The 23,928-nt window shown below is 42.7% G+C and overlaps 1 protein-coding gene across 2 annotated transcripts in view; it reads left to right on the plus strand.

Annotated features, from left to right (window-relative positions):
* Nucleotides 1-23,928, plus strand: part of MAPKBP1 (mitogen-activated protein kinase binding protein 1) — a 58,726-nt gene that overhangs the window by 9,996 nt on the left and 24,802 nt on the right. For both annotated transcript variants that reach the window (XM_058541315.1, XM_058541316.1), the window contains one exon: nucleotides 21,424-21,515. In XM_058541315.1, coding sequence (XP_058397298.1) covers nucleotides 21,424-21,515 — 92 coding nt within the window. The remainder of the gene's footprint in view (nucleotides 1-21,423; nucleotides 21,516-23,928) is intronic.

Raw genomic sequence — 23,928 nt, forward strand, 5'->3', positions numbered from 1 at the left:
CCCAAAGCATGAGATCTTAATGCATGCTATCCTGCAGCTGTCCCAGTTAGTCCTGAGGAGAGGAAGCCCCAAGCCAGGTGGATCGGGTGGAGAGCAGCCTACAGGCAGTCTGTGATCATGGGGGAGGAGCTCAGAGCATGCTCAGAAACCTTGACCCTTGCCACCTCTCAGCTACTGCCTTAGAGAAAAGCAAGCAGCTGCTTGTCAGGACTAAACACGCAACAGGCAAGCTCGTTGGTCGGCTTCTATTTGGGAAAGCACAATATCTTTGCACACCATGATTGTTTTCATGTAACATCATAACCTGCTGCTGACTTTTCTAAACATGTCTTTTCTCCTTATGATGTGCTTCCTTCCCCAGGCTGCTCTGGTCTCTTGTGAGGCCCCCACAGCAGGTGTCGCAGAGACTTTCCCTCAGAGCAAACCCAGAACTGCTAGTGAACAGGGCTTCTAAGAGTTAATGTGCAGACAAATTAGTGGGTGCGGCGAGAGGCAGCGGTCTTGTTAAAATGCACATTCAGATTCAGACCCACCCTGGGACTCTGCATTTCTACCCAGCTCCTAAGTGATGCCCATGCTGCTCTTCCTTGGGCTGTGCTTTAAGTAACCAGGCTACTTGTGTGTGTGTGTGTGTGTGTGTGTGTGTGTGTGTGTGTGTATGTGTGTGTGTGTAGTGGGAGGTGGCAGGACAGCTTCTTCACTGGTGAGGGAGCTGGCTTCCCATTTGTAAAATTGGAATACTGATGGCTTCCTCCCAGGGCTGTTGTGAGGATTACATGAGATTTAATGAATGTGAAAGCACACTGTAAGGTCTAACTAAATAAGTTTACAGCTATTGAGGGGTTGCTGATACTATCAGGGTCCATAGATTTCTAGAATATCCAGGAATTTTTTTCTAATTTGCTGGCAAGATTTTGTTCTTTCAAGTTTCCATTTGTGAGAAGTCCTTTTTTGTAGGTTCACCCTCTGCTGTTCCAACATTTAATCATCCTGCCTGTGCAGCTTTTTATTGTGACCTATCTTCAGTACCTTTTTCTTGCCAATATTCTAACTAATATAAACAATACTTTAACTACTGATCAAAAGGAAGGCTTAGCAAATCTTCTTTTTCATACTAACTACTGTGTAATGTATTTCAGGGCTATGGATATGATTTTGGGGAATTAAAAAAGTCAAACCAGTGAACCAGGGGTGGGGGAGAGTCCTGATTTACTGTATCTGATTAGAAATCACTGGAGTGATGAGCATGCTTTTTACAGCAATAGCTTCTGTAGAAATAGAAATAACTTTTTTCTTCTTTGGGGGATAATTCATTTATATTGAGAAGTAATTTTGAAAGTGAATTAGTTCTAGAACTTCCTTTCAGACTCAGAATTTAAAGGCAGAGTGAAAATGCATTAATTTTATAACCCGTTGTTTTAAGTTTCTAATGTTGTGATGAGAGTGAAATATTCTATTTAAATAATTTTTGCTTAGAGAAAATATACGTGAAGATGTGGGGAAGCAAGTGTACTCTTACCCTTACACTGTTGGTGAAAGTGTACATTGATCCAACCTTCTGAGAGGACAATTTGGTAATATCCATTAGAAGAAAAATTTGTATATTCATATCTTTTAATCTAGCAGTTATAATTCTGGGATCTTATTCTATGCAAACATTCATACCACATAAAGGTGTATAGGACTGAAATTTTTTTTTGGTGTTGTTCACAACAGTGAAATCTTTGAAGTAATCCAAGTAGCCATTAATAGGGGACTGGTGTACATATGTAAAATGCAATACCTTGTACTTGCTAAAAAGAATGAGGTCAATCTATATGTACTAAGGTAAAAGGGTATACAAAATATATTAAGTGACAAAAAGCAAACTGTGTAACAGCTTTTTATGTTAACGATTATTTATATTTTTGTTAAAACATATGTTAGTATATGCATAGAAAAAAAAGTGAGGCTATAAATACCAAACTGTTGTTAATGTTGGTTACCTCAGGGAGGGATAGTAGATATGGTGGACATTCACTATCTACATTTCTATATTTCTGTAATGTTGGAATTTTTTACATTGAGTCTGTATTATTTTTGTAAGTAGAAGAAAATAAAGATAAAAGTCTCTCCAATTTAAACATGTGTATTTCATATTTAAATCTAAAATGTTTAAATTTTAAAATCTGTGTACTCATTTTATTAAAGTAGTTATGCACAAATGTTGAAAAATATATCTGGTATAATAAACTTTTTTTTAGTAATAATAGGACATAAAAGTATTTTCTTGCAAATTCATCATTAACTTGTTGAATTTAATATAATTCATTTCTAATATCTTCAAAAATATTTCCTTGGTTAGCTTTGGTAAATAAAATACTTTTCGACACTTTCCAAAGAACATGTGCTTTCTGAAAAGTTTTTTTTTTGTTTTTTGTGAGGAAGATTAGCCCTGAGCTAACACCTGTTGCCAATCCTCCTCTTTTTTGCTGAGGAAGATTGGCCCTGGGCTAACATCCGTGCCCATTGTCCTCTACTTTATGTGGCACACCTGCCACACAGCATGGCTTGATGAGCAGTGCATAGGTCCGAGCTTGGGATCCGAACCTGTGAACCCCCGGGGCCACCAGAAGTGGACCTCACAAACTTAACCACTATGCCACCAGGCAGGACCCTGAAAAGATTCTTTACACAAGTAATGTAGAGAAGCATAAAGAATAAAACAAGTCATCCATAATTCCGACATCCAGAATAACTCTTCATAGCTACATCTGTTTCTGATTATAAAGGACAGGTAAAGTTCTTAAACAACAGTATTATCACTCTTATAAAATATTTTTTTTCTCTAATCTTTTTGGACTTATTCTTTAATTATAATTTAAGTCAAATTTGTGAAGGGCCGTGCCATGAATGTATTTACTAAAGTCAGGGATAAAACTGTTTTATTTGCAATCATTTAAGGTACATGGATTATTCTATTGAGGCCTTTCCCAGTCCTTCTGGAAAAGCATCAAAATCCTTCTTCCTGCTACAGCTTCTAGGGCTGGCTGTGATAGATGGAGAGTTCTCTAGGAGGTTAAACAATTTACTAAGTAAGATGAACCAAAGGGTATTCACAAATATTTTCATAGTATTAAGAATGGATTCAACAAATATATATTAAACACTGTGCCCTGTGATATAAGCACTGAGTTTTATGAGACACAGCCTCTGCCTTCCAGGAGATTATGGACTAGTAGGAGAGATAAGACAGATCCAGGGGCCGGCCGGGTGGCGCAAGCGGTTAAGTGCGCGAGCTCCGCTGCGGCGACCCAGGGTTCATGGGTTCGGATGCCGGGCGCGCACCGATGCACTGCTTGTCAAGCCCTGCTGTGGCAGCGTCCTACATAAAAAAAGTAGAGGAAGATGGGCACGGATGTTAGCCCAGGGCCAGTCTTCCTCAGCAAAAGAGAAGAGGATTGGCATTGGATGTTAGCTCAGGGCTGGTCTTCCTCACAAAAAAAAAAAAAAAGATCCATAAAGAAATTCTGTACAAGGTATTCAGTAGCACATGCCGTGTGAATGATGCAAATTAAGAATACCAGGGAGGGAGAGGAATCATTTCTGGCCAGGGTGATTACAGAAAGAATCATAGGGGATGTGATGTTTGAGCTGATCCTTAAAGGAAGGGTAGGATTTCATTATGGGGTGGTGGAAGGGAAGGGCATTCCAGGTAGAAGAAGAGTACAAACTAAAGCCCTGAGGCCTTTCTAGAATAATGAATAATCCAGACTGACAAATGCACGACTCATATAGGTGAGTAGTAGGAAATTCAATTAGAAGAAAGGTACGGCTCGTTGACAGCTTTGGATGCTAGGCTAAGAAATTTATAATTTATTTAGTTGGCAGTAAGGAGCCACTGAAAGTTTTTGAGCAGAGGAGGCACATAATCAAAGCTATGATATGGAAAGATTATTCTGATGGGTTCGGGAAGGGGAGGACCGATTCTATAGTAAGGAGATTGATTAGAAAGCCATTGCTATATCCTTGGAATGTGGTGCTGAAGGCCTAAACCAGGGTGTTGGCATTAGGAATGGAAAGAATTGAGCATTTTATAGAGAATAACATGTTGCAGAAACCTTCCTTCTTCCCAGGAGAGTCTCATGGCACAAGTTAGCATGATTGCAGGGGCACCAAGAGCCCTCCCCACTCCCCTTTTTGTCTCAGAACACACATTAACTTTGTACACTTAGTCCAGACAGGGAACAGTTAGTATTCTCCCTGGTTACAAAGTTTGGAAACCAAAAGATTAAGAAAATTTAGGCATGTGGCGTTGGAGAATGAGGAGGAATTAGACCCTTCGTGATGATCAGACTTTTGTTTGTGCTTCTGGTCTTGCTGTAGAGAGGACTGACCTTAATAGAGGAAAAAAATTTTTTTCCCTTATTCTGGTTGCCTAATTTGAGATATCTCCTATCTTTGCCTTTCTGATAACTGGAAGAGAAAGGGAGGGTAGAAGTGTCTCCTCTGTACCAGGCACTGTGTTGTTAAAGCTGCCAATGGCTGTATGATAATTGAGTCCTTTAGGAGCTCCTCATTCCTTCCCCTCTGGTCTGAGGCCTGGTGTTGTTTTTATCTCTTTCTCCATCTGCACACAACATCAGATTCTCCTGCTTCTGACACTCTGATGTCAGTTGCCTTGGAAACGGGTGTCAGCTGTCCATTTTGACTGTAGCTTATAGCAGTGGCTGGACATGGGCAAGCTCTGACCACGTGGGATACTCTGGCATCGGAAGAGCCTCCGTTCCTCTTTCTCTGCAACCATCTCAGTGAGGAGAGGTCAGAACCCATTTTTTAGACCCATTTCAGCTACTGATAAAGCCTGCTGATTTTTTAAAAACACTAAAGCTAGCAGGAGAGGACCCTATTGTCCCTCTACTTCGTCCTGTGCCCTCTCTCTGTCTTCTACCTTGGTTCTCAGACCTATCCCTGATGTCTCCGTGGAGGCATCCGTGGAGCACACAGGTGACTTCCCTGTGTGCTCTTTCAGAAACTGCACCATTCTGGTGATTTTGGAGAACCTGAACTCCCTCTTCAGGTTGCCATGGTTTTTGCAACCAGACCTCGGTCTAAATTCTGGTTCTTCCACTACCTACCTGACTCCTTCATCTGTAAAATGGAGATAATACTAGTCCTTCATTAAGTTGTCAACAGTGTTGAATGAGATAATCTTGTAAAGTGTTTAGCGCGATTCTTGGCACAGAGTACACATTCAGTGAATGGTGGCTGTTATAGCTATAGTCCCTCTCTGCACAAGACCTTTTGCAGCCCATGGGTCTGGGTATTCTTGTATAAATACTTGGAATATTGTTTTCTCCTTAGTCCCAGGAGGGGCTGAAATTTGTAAATAAAAAGACAAAATGTTTTAATTTGATAGTTCCCTATGTGATTAATCTTTAGAACCAACTGGAGAGCTTTAATGTGCAGGTTCTTGAACCCCACTCCTTATCTGTTGATTGAGAATCTTGCAGAGGGAGTGAATGGGGAGAGGGTGGGGATTGCTATCTGAAAAAATCTTGTTAAGCCCTCTAAGTAATTCTATTGATAGGCCGGGATCGGGGCACCTTTGTTCTCTAGTCTCCAGGGGCTTATGGCTAGAGGATCTCTAAGGTTACCTCCTCCCAAGCAGTGGCAGATTACCTTCCTCAGAAGCTAAGGCTATTTTCATCCCAGCACCGGAGAATTGGCTCAACTCCAACTACTTCTGAACTCTAAGCCAGGAGGGCTGGTTTTTCTGTCATACTGGAAGTTATTTGTTTCTGGGAGTCTTCATGGTATAGACAGTAGAACTGTAAATCAGCCAGACAGGGTAGAGACCAGGAGCAGAGTAGAGAGGCAGGGTCTGTTCTACAGTCTTGGAGTGGCCATCATGTCCCTTCCTGCCTCTGAGCAGATGGCACTTTGGACTCCGAAGGAGCAGGAGTGAGCGAGCTTGGGCGTGATACCCGATGCCCCCTCCCCTCCCCGGGCCATTTTTTGGGTCTCCTCCCAGCTGGCTACGTCTCCGCACAAAGCCTGCTGGCCTTGGGCTTCCTCTGTGGCTTTTGCATAAGTGACAATTCTCAGAATCTGGTGGAGAATCTGCTTTGTGAGATTAGAGTATAGTGTGTGGGCAAGAGACAAGCATAGTTATTCTTAACCTGCAGGAAGGGAGGGAAAGGCGGAGAGTGCTCTGCCTTGGACAGGTCTGTGACATGCTTGTTTTTAGAAATAGCAAGCCCATAGTTTGGCTGGAATGACTTATAACTCAGGTATTTATAACTTGTATTGAGTGGGATTGAGAAGTGGAGAAAAGGAGAAGGGGGGAAGAAAGAAACTGGTGGCAACAAAACATGGCAACAAAAACAGAGATCGGCTTCCTGCCAGTTGCTGGGGTTTCTCTACCAGTTTGAGGTCAGCTAAATCCTAGATGACTCTGGCCTTTTGTGGTTCTGCCCTTAGTTCTCTCTCTCAAGGGAGCAGCTGCTCCCTAGCCTTTGCAGACTCCCTGTGGTGGCGCCTCACACTAAGAAAGGAAGAGCAAATCCGAACCACTTGTGCCGTGGGCTCAAGCAAGAAGCCCTTCTCTAGCAGTGCCATTGTCCTGGCTTCACAGACTGGATCTTTTTTTTTTGGTGAGGAAGATTAGCCCTGAGCTAACATCTGTTGCCAGTACTCCTCTTTTTGGTGAGGAAGATTGGCCCTGAGCTAACATCTGTGCCCATCTTCCTCTGTTTTATATGTGGGACGCCTGCCACAGCATGGCCTGTTAAATGGTGCATAGGTCCACACCTGGGATCCGAACCTGCAAACCCCGGGCCACCAAAGCGGAGTGTGCGAACTTAACCACTACATCACCGGGCCAGCCCCACACAGACTGGATCTTTCATTGGCTGGTGTCTCTTCTCTAGTTTGTGGACTGATCAGATCTAGTGACTAGAGAGAGAGAGAGAGACCAGAAAAGCTTAGATGACCCTGCCCAGAGTTCCTGGGATCATGTGTTTAGGGGTCTGGGACTGCCTGGGACTCTCTGCTGTGCCACCTCTGTTGCAGATGGCTCTGGACCGTGGAGAGTCCTTTTCTTGCCTCCTTCACTTCTTTTTAGCACTTGCGTTGACTACCCCTCCCTTCCGGGAACTCCCTCCTTCACTGGCTTCCTGGTTCTCCTCTTCCCTTTCTAATTGGCCTGCTACCTCATCTTCTCCATACTCTAAAAATAGGTATTCCTCACAGTTCTGTCCTCAGCCTCTCTCTCCCTTCCTTCTGTCTTCTCCTGTCTCACTGTACTTTCAGAGGTGGTTTTCACCTCCGTGTGAATAATTCTCACATATCTATTTCTAGATTTCTCCCAAGCGTTAATTCCATGTTTATGTTGCTAAATTGAATGTTCTTTGATTCCTACCAAATATTCCTGAAGTGCCTTAGATTCAACATGTCTAAAACAGACATCATTGGCTCCCATCCTTCCTCCTTTGTCCAGACCCGGGTCCTCTTTCTGATCGTGGCGCCATTTCTTTTCATGGCACCACCTTGTTTTCTATCTCTGAGGTTCAAAATGTGAGTCTTCTGTCTTTTCCTCCAGAGTTTTACAGTGCCCAGTCTTACAAATTCTATTTGCTTTGTTACTTTTGAATCCATCATTTCTTTTCTACTCCCACTATCTTCATACTGGTCTAGATCCTCATTACTTCTCACCTGGACTATTGTAACAGCCTCCTAGTTGGGCTCCATGCCTGTGTTGTATGTCTTGTCGACATCATCATCAAAACATAGGTTTGATTTTGTCTCCAGCTCAAAACCCTTCAGTGGCTTCCCAGAGCCTACAGATGACTCCACTTAGTTTGGCATTCAAGGCCCTTCCTGGTCTGGTTGCAGTCTACCTCTCCTGACTTACTCTCCTACGCAGTCTTTGCTTTTACCATTGCTCACCTGCTCTATTTCCTTCTGCCGAACTTTTGTTCATGTAGCTTCTTCTACTGAGAATTCCTTCTGTCTGTAGTTCCACCTATGAAAATCCTGTCCTCACTGCAAGGCCCAGGCCAAATACCATCTCACCCCCCAAGAAAGCTTCGTTGTTTCCCTTTCCTGATCCTGTTCAGAAATCCTCTCTCTCCCTCCTCTTAGAGCACTTTGTATTTTTCTTATGACCCTTGTCACATATTGGATTGCTTTATAGTATATCATTCATCTTCCCTAATGGATTTTGAGGGTAGAGGGTCGAGTCTGTGTATTCTTCATCTTAGGGTCCCCCATAGCACTGAGAGCCCCAGTGGCTCTCAAACTTTTGAGAACCACCCACATTAAGAAATACATTTTACATTGTGACTCAGTATGCACACACACTCCCTTGAAACAAGTTTCATGATCAATACTTACTCTTACTACATGCTGTGAGATCTATTTTTTTTCTGTTCTGTTTATTCATTTCCCACTAAATCGATTTCAAGTCCCATTAATAGGCTGCAATCTGCATGTTGGAAAATACCATTCTATCCAGTATGAATGACTAGTCCTGTCTGTCGCCTCTTAGCCACCTGTTTTTTCCATCTACTTTAATGAGAGCCAGAAGAGCACTTAAACAGTTGCCTTAGTCTTCTTCCCTCTTGGGAATAGGCTATTATGAAGTTATCCCTTTATTTCATTACAGTGAGGGATGATTTGCCTGCCTTCTTTCTCTCAAGAGGAAACAATACTGCCCTGCCTAGTGCATATTGGGAGTGGTGGGTATTCAGTATAGCTGTAGTAATTCTGCCCTCCTGCAGCCTTGTTTCCAGGGAAAGATTACACCCTCTTTCAGGTTGGTATAAACTTTCCTCCTTCTCAACACTCTCCACCTGCCAAAGCAAAGGCTAGATCACAACTTGAGTATTCTCTCCGCTTCTAGGCTGACTTTCAGATGTGGAGGAGATCACTGTAGAGTACAAAGTGAGTGCTCTCTTCTTAGTTCTGAGTTTTCACTTGTGCATGAAGCCATGTTCCTGGAACTATGGATGTATCAGGGCACCAGCTGCCTGTAGCAGTTGTGTCCCAAGTCACTGGCCATAATCAGTTACCTGGACTGATGTGTGTTTTGGGCTATGTTTCATTGGCATTTGGGCTGTGAGGGTTTGGAGCTGAAGGTCCTGTCAGAACTTTGGGCCCCATCCTGGACTGTGAGGACTGTTTTCTCATAGGGCCTCTTCCCTGCCTCAGTTTTCTCAAGTGATGCTTGAGGCCAGAACTCCCACACTAGTGGGCTTGTTTCCTTGTGTGGAAAGATGCTGTAGTATTCAGGACAGGCTAGGTAATTGGTTCTCAAAGTGTGATCTGAGAACCCCTAGGGTCCCTAAAACCCTATTAGGGGATCTGTGAGATCCCCCTTTTCCAATTACATATCCAAATGAGGCCAGATTTTCTTCATCTTCAACTAGAATAACATATCACAACAGAATGAATGCAGATGCAGATATGGCAATCCGGCTGTTTTCTATTAAGCCAGACATTAAAGAGATTTGCAAAAATGTTAAACAGTGCCACTCTTCTCACTAAATTTTTTTTGTTTTGTAAAATAGAGTTATTTTTAATAAGTGTTATGTTAACATGTAATGTGTTTATTATTTTTTAAAATTATTTTATTGAGGTCATAATAGTTTATAACATTGCAAAATTTCAGTTGTATGTTATTATTTGTCAGTCACCATATATATGTGTCCCTTTATCCCTTATACCCACCCCCCCCTTCTCCTCTGGTAACCCCTAATCTGTTCTGTTTGTCCATGTTTGTGTGTCTTCCACATATGAGTGAAATCATGCGGTGTTTGTCTTTCTCTGTCTGGCTTATTTCACTTAACATAATACCCTCAAGGTCCATCTGTGTTGTTGCAAATGGGATGATTTTGTCTTTTTTATGGCTGAGTAATATTCCATTGTATATATATACCACATCTTCTTTATCCATTCATCAGTTATGGGCATTTGGGTTGCTTCCACGTCTTGGCTATGGTGGGTAATGCTGCAGTGAACATAGGGGTGCATAAGTCTTTTTGAATTGTTGATTTCAAGTTCTTTGGATAAATACCCAGTAGTGGGATAGCTGGGTTGTATAGTGTTTCTATTTTTAATTTTTCGAGAAATCTCCATACTGTTTTCCATAGAGGCTGCACCAGTTTGCATTCCCACCAGCAGTGTATGAGAGAGTTCCCTTTTCTCCACATCCTCTCCAACATTTATTTTTTGTCTTGGTAATTATAGCCATTCTGACAGGTATAAGGTGATACCTCATTGTAGTTTTGGTTTGCATTTCCCTAATGATAAGTGATGTTGAACATCTTTTCACGTGCTTGTTGGCCATCTGTATATCTTCTTTGGAAAAATTTCTGTTCATATCCTTTGCCCATTTTTTGATGGAGTTGTTTGTTTTTTTGTTGTTGAGTTGTGTGAGTTCTTTATATATTTTGGAGATTAACCCCTTGTCAGACATATGATTTGCAAATATTTTCTCCCAGTTGGTGGGTTGTCTCTTTGTTTTGTTCCTGGTTTCCTTTGCTTTGCAGGAGCTCCTTAGTCTGATGTACTCCCATTTGTTTATTTTTTCTTTTGTTTCCCTTGCCTGAGTAGACATGGTATTCGAAAAGATACTTCTAAGACTGATGTCAAAGAGTGCACTGCCTATATTTTCTTCTAGGAGTTTTATGGTTTCACATCTTACCTTCAAGTCTTTAATCCATTTTGAGTTAATTTTTGTGTATGGTGAAAGATAATGGTCTACTTTCATTCTTTTGCATGTAGCTGTCCAGTTTTCCCAGCACCATTTATTGAAGAGACGTTCCTTTCTCCATTGTATGTTCTTGGCTCCTTTGTCGAAGATTAGCTGTCCATAGATGTGTGGGTGTATTTCTGGGCTTTCAATTCTGTTCCATTGATCTGTGTGTCTGTTTTTGTCCCAGTACCACAGTGTTTTGATTACTGTAGCTTTGTAGTATATTTTGAAGTCAAGGATTGTGATGTCTCCAGCTTTGTTCTTTTTTCTTAGAATTGCTTTAGCTATTCAGGGTCTTTTCTTGCCCCATATGAATTTTAGGATCCTTTGTTCTATTTCCGTGAAGAATGTCATTGGGATTCTGATTGGGATTGCATTGAATCTATAGATTGCTTTAGGAAGTATGGACATTTTAACTATGTTTATTCTTCCAATCCATGTGCATCAAATATCTTTCCATTTCTTTATGTCATCATCGATTTCTTTCAATAATGTCTTATAGTTTTCATTGTATAGGTCTTTCACTTCCTTGGTTAAATTTATTCCTAGATTTTTTATTCTTTTTGTTGTGATTGTAAAAGGGATTATATTCTTGAGTTCTCTTTCTGTTAGTTTGTTATTAGAGTATAGAAATGCAACTGATTTTTGTAAGTTGATTTTGTACCCTGCAGCTTTGCTGTAGTTGTCGATTATATCTAATAGTTTTCTGATGCATTCTTTAGGGTTTTCTATATATAGAATCATGTTGTCTGCATACAGCAAGAGTTTCACTTCTTCCTTGCCAATTTGGATACCTTTTATTTCTTTTTCTTGCCTAATTGCTCTGGCCAAAACCTCCAGTAGTATTTTGAATAAGAGTGGCAAGAGTGGGGACTCTTGTCTTGTTCCTATTCTCAGAGGGATGGCTTTCAGTTTTTCCCTGTTGAGTATGATGTTGGCTGTAGATTTGTCATATATGGCCCTTATTATGTTGAGGTATTTTCCTTCTATACCCCCCCCCTTTTTTTTTGGTGAGGAAGATTAGCCCTGAGCTAACATCTGTTGCCAGTCTTCTTCTTTTTGCCTGAGGAAGATTGTCCCTGAGCTAACATCTGTGCCAGTCTTCCTCTATTTTGTATGTGGGATGCTGCCACAGCATGGCTTGATGAGTGGTGTGTAGGTCCACACCCAGGATCTGAACCCATGAACCCCCAGGCCGCTGAAACGAAATATGTGAACTTAACCGCTACACCAATGGGCTGGCCCCTTTCTATACCGATTTTATTGAGAGTTTTTATCATAAATGGATGTTGGATCTTGTCAAATGCTTTCTCTGCATCTATTGAGATGATCATGTGGTTTTTATTCCTCCTTTTGTTAATGTGGTGTATTGGATTTGTGGATGTTGAACTATCCCTGCATCCCTTGTATAAATCCCACTTGATCATGATGTATGATCCTTTTAATGTATTATTGCATTCAGTTTGCCAATATTTTGTTGAGGAGTTTTGCATCTATGTTCATCAGCAATATTGGCCTGTAATTTTCTTTCTTTGAGTTGTCCTTGTCTGGCTTTGGTATCAGGGTCATGTTGGCCTCATAGAATGAGTTAGGAAGCATTCCACTTTCTTCAATTTTTTGGAATAGTTTGAGAAGGATAGGTATTAAATCTTCTTTAATGTTTGGTACAGTTCTCCAGAGAAGCCATCTAGTTCTGGACTTTTATTTTTTGGCAGGTTTTTGATTACTGTTTCAGTCTCTTTACTTGTGATTGGTCTATCCAGATTCTCTATTTCTTCTTGATTCAGTTTTGGGAGGTTGTGTGAGTCTAAGAATTTATCCATTTCTTCTAGATTGTCCAATTTGTTGGCATATAGTTTTTCATACTATTCTCTTATAATCCTTTGTATTTCTGTGGTATCCATTGTAATTTCTCCCCTTTCATTTCTAATTTTATTTATTTGAGCCTTCTCTCTTTTTTTGTTGGTGAGTCTGGCTAAGGGTTTCTCAATTTTGTTTATCTTCTCAAAGAACCAGCTCTTAGTTTCGTTGATCCTTTCTACTATTTTTTTGGTTTCTATTTCATTTATTTCTGCTCTAATTTTTATTATTTCCCTCATTCTGCTGACTTTGGGCTTTGTTTGTTCTTCTTTTTCTAGTTCTGATAGGTGTAGTTTAAGATTACTTATTTGAGAGTTTTCTTGTTTGTTAAGGTGGGTTTGTATTGCTATGAATTTCCCTCTTAGGACTGCTTTTGCTGCATTACATTTTAGTTGTTGTGATGTATTTTCATTTGTCTCCAGATATTTTTTGACTTTTCCTTTAATTTCTTCATTGATCCATCGGTTGTTCAGTAGCATGTTGTTTAGTCTCCACATGTTTGTCACTTTCTGAGCTTTTTTCCCTGTAGTTGATTTCAAGTTTCATAGCATTATGGTCGGAAAAGATGCTTGATATGATTTCAATCTTCTTAAATTTATTGAGGCTTGCCTTGTTTCCCAACATATGGTCTGTCTTTGAGAACACTCCATGTGCACTTGAGAAGAATGTGTATTCTGCTGTTTTGGGATGGAGTGTTCTATATATATCTATTAAATCCATCTGGTCTAGTTTTTCATTTAATTCCACTATTTCCTTGTTGACTTTCTATTTGGATGATCTATCCATTGATGTAAGTGGGGTGTTGAGGTCCCCTACTATTATTGTGTTGCTGTTAATTTCTCCTTTTAGGTCAGTTAATAGTTGCTTTAAGTACTTTGGTGCTCCTGTGTTAGGTGCATATATAAGTTATGTCCTCTTGGTGGAGTATCCCTTTTATCATTATATACTGCCCCTCTTTGTCTCTCATTGCCTTTTTTATCTTGAAGTCTACTTCGTCTGATATAAGTATTGCAAAACCGGTTTCCTTTGGTTGCCATTAGCTTGGAGTATCATCTTCCATCCCTTACTCTGAGCCTGTGTTTGTCTTTAGAGCTGAGATGTGTTTCCTGGAGGCAGTGTATTGTTGGGTCTTTTTTTTAATCCATCCAGCCACTCTGTGTCTTTTGATTGGAGAATTCGATCCATTTACATTTATGGTGATTATTGATATATGAGGGCTTAATCCTCACATTTTGTCACTTGTTTTCCGGTTGTTCTGTATTTCCCTTGTTTCTCATCCCATGTATTTCCGACTGCCAGTTCAGTTTGGTGATTCTCCGTGATGGTTTTCTCAGTTTTCTCTTTATCATTTTTGTCTCTGTTCTGATTTTTTGTTTAGTGGTTACTGTGAGGTTTGTATAAAAGATCTCATAGATGATATAGTCCATTTTCTGATAGCCTCTTATGTCCTTAGTCTAAGCAGGTTCCATCCCTTTCCTCTTCCCCATCTAAGTTGTTATTGTCACAATTTATTCCATTTTGTGTTTTGAGTTTGTGATTAAAATGAAGTGATTATAGTTATCTTTGATGCTTTCCTTCTCTTTATCTTTTGTCATAATTAAGTGTTTGCTAACCTGTTCTGATAGAGAGCTGCCATTTTATGATTTTGTCTGTCTATTTATCTCCTTGCTCAAGGCTTTGTAACTCTTTCTTTTTTTCTCAGGAATCAGGGCCTTCTTGATCATTTCTTGGGGGATGGGGGGAGTCTTGTGGCGATGAACTCTCTCAGCTTTTGTTTACCTGGGAAAGTTTTTATTTCTCCATCGTATCTGAAGGATAGTTTTGCTGGATAGAGTATTCTTGGCTGAAAGTTTTTGTCTTTCAGTATTTTGAGTATATCATTCCACTCTCTCCTAGCCTGTAAGGTTTCTGCTGAGAGATCTGCTGAAGGCCTGATAGGGCTTCCTTTGTAGGTTATTTTCTTCTGCCTTGCTGCCCTTAATATTTTTTTTTCTTTGTCATTGACTTTTGTCAGTTTTACTAATATATCCCTTGGAGAAGGTCTTTTTATGTTGATATAATTAGAAATTCTATTAGCTTCATTTACATGTAATTCCAGCTTCTTCCCCAGGTTTGGGAAGTTCTCAGCTATTATTTCTTTGGACAAGCTCTCTGCTCCTTTTTCCCTCTCTTCTCCCTCTGGAATACCTATAATTCTTATGTTGCATTTCCTAATTGAGTGGGATATTTTTTGGACAATTTCTTCATTTCTTTTTAGTCTTAGTTCCCTTTCCTCCTCCACCTGAAGCATTTCTATATTTCTGTCCTTTCAGTTACTAATTCTGTCCTCTGTAATATCAGCTTTGTTTTTTATGTATTCCAGATGTTTTTTTTATCTCATTTGTTGTGTTCTTTTTGGCCCTGAGCTAACATCAGTTGCCAATCTTCCTCCTTTTGCTTGAGGAAGGTTCACCTTGAGCTAACATCTGTGCCCATCTTCCTCTATTTTGTAAATAGGTCACTACCGCAGCATGGCCACCAACAAGTGGTGTAGGTCCATGCCCAGGAACCAAACCCAGGCTGCCGAAGTGGAGCATGCTGAACTTAGCTACTAGGCCACAGGGCTGGCCCCTCATTCATCGTGTTCTTCATCTCCAGCATTTCTGATTTTTTTTTTATAGTTTCAATCTCTTTTGCAAAGAATTCCCTCTGCTCATTAATTTTATTCCTGAGTTCATTGAACTGTCTTTCTGAGTTTTCTTGTAACTCATTGAGTTTCTTTATAATTATTTTGAATTCTCTGTCATTTAGATTATAAGTTTTTGTAACTTCAGGATTGATTTGTGGATACTTGTCATTTTCCTTTTGGTCTGGAGTGTTAATATACTTCTTCATACCGTGTGATGGGGTGGACTTTTGCTGTCACATAGTGGTAGTATCTGGTCGCAGATTCTACCTGCCCCCACTGGGGGTGGGGGCAGGAGCTGTGTATTCTGAGCCCATCGTGACCCCTGGCAGTTGTGCCCATCCATTAGAAGCTGTGCCTATAGAGCTCTCCACATCTGGCTGCTGCTGCTTCACACACATAGGTGCAGGCGCCCTGGTGGGGACCCCCTGCCCTAGCCAGTCGGCCAAGTTGACGTGCCAGGTGGGATCGGGGGAGGGGGCGCCTTCTTTCCTGCCCATGGTCCTGCTCTGCCCTCACTGGCTGCCCACCTGGGCTGCTCGGCTTGATGAGGGCGCCCCTGCAGTTTCTTAGCTGCCTCAGTGTGGAGCGTTCCCGTGGGCTGGGAGGCAACTCCAAGAGTGAAAGCATTCCTGTGGAGGGCTGCCTTTTCAACCTTTTCTTCTCAGTGGCGCGTCAGCCGCTGCACGAGGTCCCGCGCCCTAGATCACTGCCTCTGGGGAGGGAGAGGAGATCCACTTACCTCCTTCCACTGCCTCCTGGGGGCTCAGCAGCCCCATCTTTGGACGAATGGCTGCGTGGATCTCTCAGACATCTATTGTGTTGTGTGGATGTCCACTGTTGGTTTATGTATGTCCTTTTCGTTGTATCTTAGAGGGGAGAGCCAAGGGGAACAGCTCACTCTGCCATGATGCTGATGTCACTTGGGTTTATTGTTATTTTAAATGAATTAATGAATATATTTATTCCCACTGTAATTTCTAACATAGCAAAAATTGATAGATATAACTTGTATAAACAAAAGCTCTTTGGGGTCTTTGATAATTTCTAAGAGTGTAAAGAAACCAAAGAGTGTAAGAGACCAAAAAGTATGAAAATCACTGGGCTGGGTCATGCTGCACTAAGAAATCACCTCAAAATCTCCCTGACTTAATGAATAGTTTGTTTATATTCAGTGTGGGTCAGCACAGGGGCTCTATTCATCAGAGTTACTTAGGGACCCAGGCTGAGGGGGCCTTATCTCATCACCGGCTGCCATGCTTGCAGTCAGGATAAGGAATGTGCACAGTGGTTCATGAAAGCTTCCACTGGAAGTGGCCTGTCAGAGCATCATAAAAATGTGCAGCCTTATAAGCACTTAAATGAGAAACCTAAATCAAATACAAAGACATATTCTTGAGTTTTTTGTACCCTTTCCCCCCAGCACTGCTGGGTCAGTGAGTGTCAGTGAAACAGCTTGAGCATAAAGAGAGAAGTCAGGGTTGTGAATTATAGAAGGATGTTACTCATGAGATACTGAGCCCCACACCACATCCTGGACCGTATCTTTTCTCTCTTTTTAGCATTTACTATGCAATATTTAAGACATACAATAAAGACGTATGAAATAATAGTGTGAACAATTGTGTGCCCACCATCAGCTTAAGAAACAAAATGTTACCTGTACCATTAAGCTCTGTTTGTGCTTGTCCTCTACTGGCCTGAAATACCCCAGTTTTCTTGGGCTTCTCATGTCTGATCTTTCACTGTTCCTGAAGTCTCTGCCATGCATTCACTTATCCATCAAATATTTATTTAAGTGCCCATTGTGTGCCAGGCGCTGTTTAAAGCACTAGGGATATATCAGTGAGGGGTAGCAACTCTGGTCTTGCTCTCAAGGAGCTCATTTTCTGATGGAGAAAACAGTAAGTATGTGGACAGAGATATAATTAATGTCAGGTCACTACTTGACTCTAAGTGCTATGAAGAAAAATAAAGCAGGGTAAGTTGAGTATGGAGTGATAGCAGTAAAGCTTGGTCTGGAAAGCCTATCTGAGGAGGAAAGTTTTGAGCAAAGAGCTGAGTGAATTAGCCATGTGAATAGTTGAGGGAAGAGCATTTTAGTCAAAGGAATAGCATATGCAAAGGATCTGAGGCTAGAATCTGCTTGAGGTGCTTAAGGCAGCCAGGATGGTTGAGGTGGAGTAAGTGAGGGGAAGAGTGTAGAAAATGAGGTCAGAGAGGTAGCCAGAGGCCAGATGATTTAGGGCCTTGTAAACCAGGGTAAAGTATTTGGATTTGAACTTAAGGATGGGAATCCGTTGGAGGCTTTTGAGCAGAGTAATGACATGATCTCATGTATATTTTAAAAGAATCAATGTGGCCTGCCATGTTGAGGAAAAGACTATAGGAGCAAGGCCTGAACCAGAGAACACGTGGGAGGTACAGCCATAGTCCTAGGGAGAGGCGATAGTGGCTTGAACTCAGTGGTGTATTGGTAAGTGTTTCGCCTCTCTGAAGGGAAAAAAAGGGGCCCTGATTTGTAGCGTTTCTGATTTCCATGGTGTAAATACTCCCACTGTGGTAATTTCAAGCTACCAAGGTACTATTACTGAATGTGGAGATGGGAAAAGATGTGCACAATCAGCTCTCATGAGCTGGCTCCAGCACACCACCACATGAACTTGGGTGCATTTAGACTGTGCTGTGTTGGACCCGCCTGGTGGCGTAGTGGTTAAATTCATACCCTCCTCTTTGGCAGCCTGGAGTTCACAGATTTGGATCCTGGACACAGACCTACACACCGCTCATTAAGCCATGCTGTGGTGGCATCCCATATACAATAAATAGAGGGAGATTGGCATAGATCTTAGCTCAGGGCCGGTCTTCCTCACCAAAAAAAAATAAAAATAAATAGACCGTGGTGTGTTTGCAGGGGTTTTGTCAGGTTTGTCTCCATTTTCTAGGGTAGATGGAAGCTGTAACACCTTTTTGGAAAGAGAAGATATGGAGAAGGTTATGAGAGGCAGAGAGTCAGTTTATAAAATCCATTGTGCTGGAGCCTTGCAGAATAAGCCTAGATGTTAGAGGCCTGGCAGGAGCTCTGGACTCTCAAGATCCTTTGAAAGTGGAGCTCAGCCCCAAACCTCCATGCAAACAGGAAGCTGGTTTGAGTTAGAACATAAAATAAAAACCAGCTGATGCCCCTGAGTGTTTTTTCCCTGCTCCTCCCCCTCCACAGAGCCAAAGGAAACTGCCTTTTTCCCCTTGGATAGCTGCTCAGAAAGCCAGAAAAAGCCAAAACACATAAATCCTTTGAAAGTAAGCCAAGTTTTCAGACCAGGCAGACTCCTGCCCATGGGGTTTCCTAGCCCGGATGTCTGTTCCACTGCTGAGAGTCCTAGGAGGAAAGTGACTGAGGAACACAAAGGTTCCAGAGATCAGAGCCTGAGACCCAGGCCTGGCGGAAAAAGGTGATCTGTACAGGGTTTCTCAAACTGGGCCTTCCAGCCCACTTGTAGGTCATGAAATCAGTAAAGTGGGCCAAGACAAGAATTATTTTTTAATGAAATAGAATATAACAGAAAATAGAGTATATCACCTGCAATAAGAGTATTATTTTGTGAAACTTTTATTTCAGTTTTATGCGCATGCATATACATACATGTATGTATACTGGGTCCTGATATAAAAAGTCTCTCTTACTGTGGGTTGTGGTCAAAAACGTTTGATAAACACTGGTCTTTAGAGTCTGGGTAACTCCTGTCTCCTTCTTGCTTTAGATTGCTGTTGAAAAGTCCCAGCTAGTTTCAGAATTAATTCTCAATGGAACTGGATCATCTACCCACAAAACACCTACCCAAATTCCTGTCAGAGAGAAGGAAAGCTGAGAACCAACAGACTGGCCTGATTCTTTGGGACCAAAACTGAAGCAAAGGGAGGGATTGATGCAAACTTGAATCCAGAGGATTTGCCTGAAATCAGATTAGCTTGAAGAGAATAGGAGTTGAGCACCCTTTTAGCTCACTGCACTTGATTTTGTGACCTTTCCCATCTCTGTGGGTGAAGCTGACCTCGGGCTCCTCTCTCTCTTTGTTCTGCAGTAGGCAGTTGGTGTGGTAGGAATGTTCCTGAATACACCTCCCTCTGGGATAGCCAGAGGCACAATGCCAGGATAGGGAGTGGTACCCTGACCTAAGTATCCCCCGGACTTCCCCGGGGTTATTTTGTACTCTCCAGTCAGTGCCCAGTGCTCAGGCTTTCAGAAAAGTGACTGAGTGCCAGGGGGTCAGTAAGCTGAGGAAAGTGTAGAAGGAGCATAAGTTAGGGTGAACTATCAAGAATGTATAGAGTAGGCTCAAGTTAGTTTATCCCACACTAGGTTTAGTGCCTCAGATAGGCCCAAGAGTAACTGGCAAGTTTAGTGCTTGCCAGGTGGCTGTGGGTTGGTATGGTACCCTGGAACTAAACTGCCTCTATCAGTGAGTAGACACGTGTTGGGATTCCTGGTCCACATCCCCAAGAAGCACAGAAGACTCTTGGGGACCTTTCTCAGGGGTAGGTTTTAACCATAACGTCCCAGGAGACTTGTTTTGGCCTTTGGCCACCACAGGGCATTCCTTTCCAGCCTAATTCAAATGGTCTTTGGAGATCAGAGTTAATTAATTAATTAATTTTTTTTGTTGTGAGGAAGATCAGCCCTGAGCTAACATCCATGCCAATCCTCCTCTTTTTGCTGAGGAAGACTGGCCCTGCGCTAACATCCGTGCTGATCTTCCTCCACTTTATGTGGGACGCCGCCACAGCACGGCCTGACAAGTGGTGCGTTGGTGTGCGCCCAGATCCGAACCCAGGCCGCCAGCAGGGAGCTTGCACACTTAACCGCTACGCCAGCCCTGGAGATCAGAATTTAAATAGGCCCTCTGGGAGCACTGTGAGTTCTCCAGTTGGAACAATAAGAGAGAAGGAGTGATCCTAAAATTACCCTAATTGATTCTGGGCTTCTCCTCTCTAGAAACTGGACTGAACTAGGAATAGATCACCCTGCCATGGATATAAACCCCTGAAGTGTTTGTGGTTCACATCGCCCTCCTAGGGCCTCTGAAACTCTCTTAGCAGAGAACAGTCTCGCCTGTTTATGTGGCCATTCTGCACTCAGAAGCCCCTCTCTCTGAGCCAACAAAGACCAAGGACATGCCTGAGGAGGGCCAGTGCAGGCAGTCCAGACAGTACTAGCAGAGACTGGACCTGGAGTGACGAGCAAGACGTTCTGTAGCAGAGGGTGAGGTGGATTGACAAGCAAGAGGTTACAGGGCAGTCTGAATCTCACATGGGACCATCTCGCAGAAAGACCAGTGAACTAATTTGAGGTTAGTCCACTGTGCGCCCTGGGGGCTGCAGACAGTGTAGGGTAACAATAGTGATGATGAAAGTGATGGGGAATGTCTCTTGTGGCCATGTCCTCTCAGAATCTCTGAGCACTTCATACATGTTTCTCTTTCATCTCTGTGGGAGTTGTGGCTTAATAATGATAATTAGAGTACCCTGAGCATCTGTGCTTTGCAAAACACAGCATTAAGCCATGTTTTTTGCCTCCTAGGCTTGTAGTCTATATGAACTGGCAGACATTTGGGTGGGTGGAGTCCTCTGATGGAGCGGGAGAACGTGACGGAATGCAAAGATCAGGGATATTATGAGTCACCTAAATGATACCTAACATTCTTGTGGCTCTCGGTAAATCAGCGTGGCCTTCCTTTCATGCCTGCTAAGGCATGAAGATCAGTGACCTCCTGAGTCTCATACACCCAGGAGGCCAGTCTGGGGACCCAAGGCTTTCTCTTGTAAACAGAGCCTTCTTGGATTGGGGGAGTGCTTGTGCCTCTGTGGCCGTGAGCTGAGCTTTAACCACTTCATTTTCTTTCCCATAGTCCCAGCAGATTGAGCCCTGTTAAAAGCTGACGATGCACACTGGCTTTTTCCTTTGTAATCAAGGGGCCTGGGACCAGAACAAAACCTAGGCAAGTCAAGAATGTCTGACAGGAGAAGGTCAGGACCCATTCTCCTGAAGATAGGGTCATCAGAAAAGTAGTCAGCACTGCTGGATGGTCTCTGGTACCTTCAGCACCTCTTTCCCAGCCTCACTCTGTCCCTAACATGTCACTTCTCTGTCTTGCTTTAACAGGTGACCTTGGAGAAGGTGCTTGGAATAACAGTGTCTGGAGGCAGAGGACTTGCCTGTGACCCCCGATCGGGTTTAGTTGCCTACCCAGCGGGGTAAGTGCCTTGGAAGAAGTCTTATTGCATGGGACTTTATAGCCATGCTAAACCAGTTGGGGTGGGCAGGAGTTGTCTGGTATCTTCTTGGAGATACATCCAGGTTAATGTTTTGGTGCCGTTTTTTATAAAGGAACTACAGGGCCAGGTAAAGGCTCTTTGTTGGGTGTTGTCCTTGTTGCCATCCTGTTCTGCTTTTTGGCTGTCCACCCACACCCACACATACAGAGTCACACGTTATATTATGCATAGCTCCCAACACTATCTTCAGTATCTGCTTTCTAGTCATTTTTAAAAACAGCTTTATTGAGATGAAATTCACATATCACACAATTCACCCATTTAAAATGTACAATTCAGTCTTTTTGTGTATCCACAGTTGTGCAACCATCACCACAATCAATTTTAGAACATTTTCAGTTTCCCAAAAGGAAATCCCATACCCATTAGCAGTCGTTCTCCCTTTCCCCCCAAGACCCCTAGACCTAGGCAACCACTAATCTACTTTCTGTCTCTGTAGATTGTCTGTTCTGGACATTTCATATAGATGGAATCATACAATATTTGGCCTTTTGTGACTGGCTTTTTTCACTGAGCATAATGTTTGCAAGGTTCATACATGTCGTGGTAGGTATCAGTACTTCATTTCTTTTCATGGCCAAATAACATTCCGTTGTATGGATATACCACATTTTATGTATTCATCAGTTGCTGGGCATTTGGGTTCTTTCCACTTTTTGACTATTATGAAAAATGCTGCTCTGAGCATTTGTCTGCTCTAGTCACTTTGGGAGGTGTCAGTCTGTGAAAGAAAGGTAGTGTTCTGAGGCTGGTCTTCTTTCTCTTGCTGCCTTTTTACTCTGCTCCTACAGATGAGAAACTCCCAACCATAGTGTTTTTAGGCTTTTGCTGAAGTGTTTCTTTTGGAGCCTTGAGGCCCCTCTTGCTTCTGGTTCTCTCTGTCAACCTCTGTTCCATGCTACTGGGCACAGGAATGCGAAAATGAAAGGCCACAGCTCCACCCCTCTTCCCCCACCATCATCTTGGGAATGCTGAGTTCCCCAATGTGATTTCCACAGCAGCTCTTATAGACAGTTTTTGTACCAGATATGTGATTCTCTTAGTTTTGTCATCCCTTTAAAAATGCTACCTTTATCAAGACTTTATTCTGTGCTAGGCACTTTGTTAAGCACTTTACAGGAATTATTTTATTTAATACTCAGAGCAACCCTGTGATGTTGGTACTATTATCATCCCATATTTTAGAGGAGGAAACTAAGATTCAAAGAGGTTAAGCAGTCTGCTCAAGGTCACACAGTTAGTGAGTATCTGTCTGTATTGGGATGTCAACCCGAGTAGTCTGACTGCAGAGCTCTTACTCCTAAAATTGCACCAGTTGGGGGATACCAGACTTCCTGCTTATTTTTAAAAGCTGCTTTCCTCCTCAGCTGTCTACCTGCCATTTGAATGAGAAGAGCCCAATTTATGGGCATCTCAGTCTATGCCAGGGAGACTTCTGCCCCTGGGTTTCTGGGTCAGTCTCTCTCCTGTGTGGCCCTCTGGCAGTGATGTCTGTGGTAGGGACATTGTGGGAGCTTCACTGGCTTTACTCTGCAGAGGCTGAGCTGGCATCCTTCTCCTCCAAAAGCAAGTTGATGAATGACCTCTGTTGCTGGCTACCCTGTGCAGCCTGCCTCAGGGGAATTCCACTAGATCCTGCCTTTGCCTGGGAAAGCCAGGTTCCTTCTTGTTGGAGGTGGAGCTGGGGCTGAGTGTGGGATGGGCAGGAAAGGCCTGGGCTGCTTCTCCAAACGTGCTGAGTCCTATGTCCTTGTCCTTGGGAGTGTGGAGCTCTGCTCCCCCACCTCACCCCAGGCCTGGTGCCTTTAAGGGTGTATGCTTCTGTTTATGGGCAGGTCCTAGCCTGGTGCATGTGCCTGGGAGGTGTTATCCTTCCAGGTGGTGTGTGGAAGCTTCCCTGCTGTGACCTCTAGTAGGCTTCCTCAGTGTGCTTGCCTTGGGCCAGCCCTGGGCAGTGCCCTGATCTACTCTCTGACCTTTTGATTTCCTAGAACTTTAAGTTCTCTCTTTGCAAATGGCCATTTTCTGGGTGTTTTACTTTTGCTCTGTTTTAGAGCTCCCTAATGTGCCTCTGGGGTATCTGGGGGTCCCCAAAATTTGTGTGAGCCAAGCAGGCTCTGTCCCTCCCTGCCTCTCTTCCTCCTCTTTCTATCTGGTGATCCTCACCCCACCCCCTCCCCCCACTCTCTTGTTCCTACTGGGCTTGTTGCTCTAGGAGCAGCTCAGGTATCCTAGAAACAAGAAGAGAAACAAAGCTCAGAAAATTCTCCCAGAGGCCTAGAGGCAAATATCAAACCAAAACAAGGTTTTCTGAAAGGAAATGAAACGACTC

The sequence above is a fragment of the Diceros bicornis genome, chromosome 5 (assembly GCF_020826845.1).
Source record: "Diceros bicornis minor isolate mBicDic1 chromosome 5, mDicBic1.mat.cur, whole genome shotgun sequence".
In the NCBI taxonomy this organism is placed as follows: domain Eukaryota; kingdom Metazoa; phylum Chordata; class Mammalia; order Perissodactyla; family Rhinocerotidae; genus Diceros; species Diceros bicornis.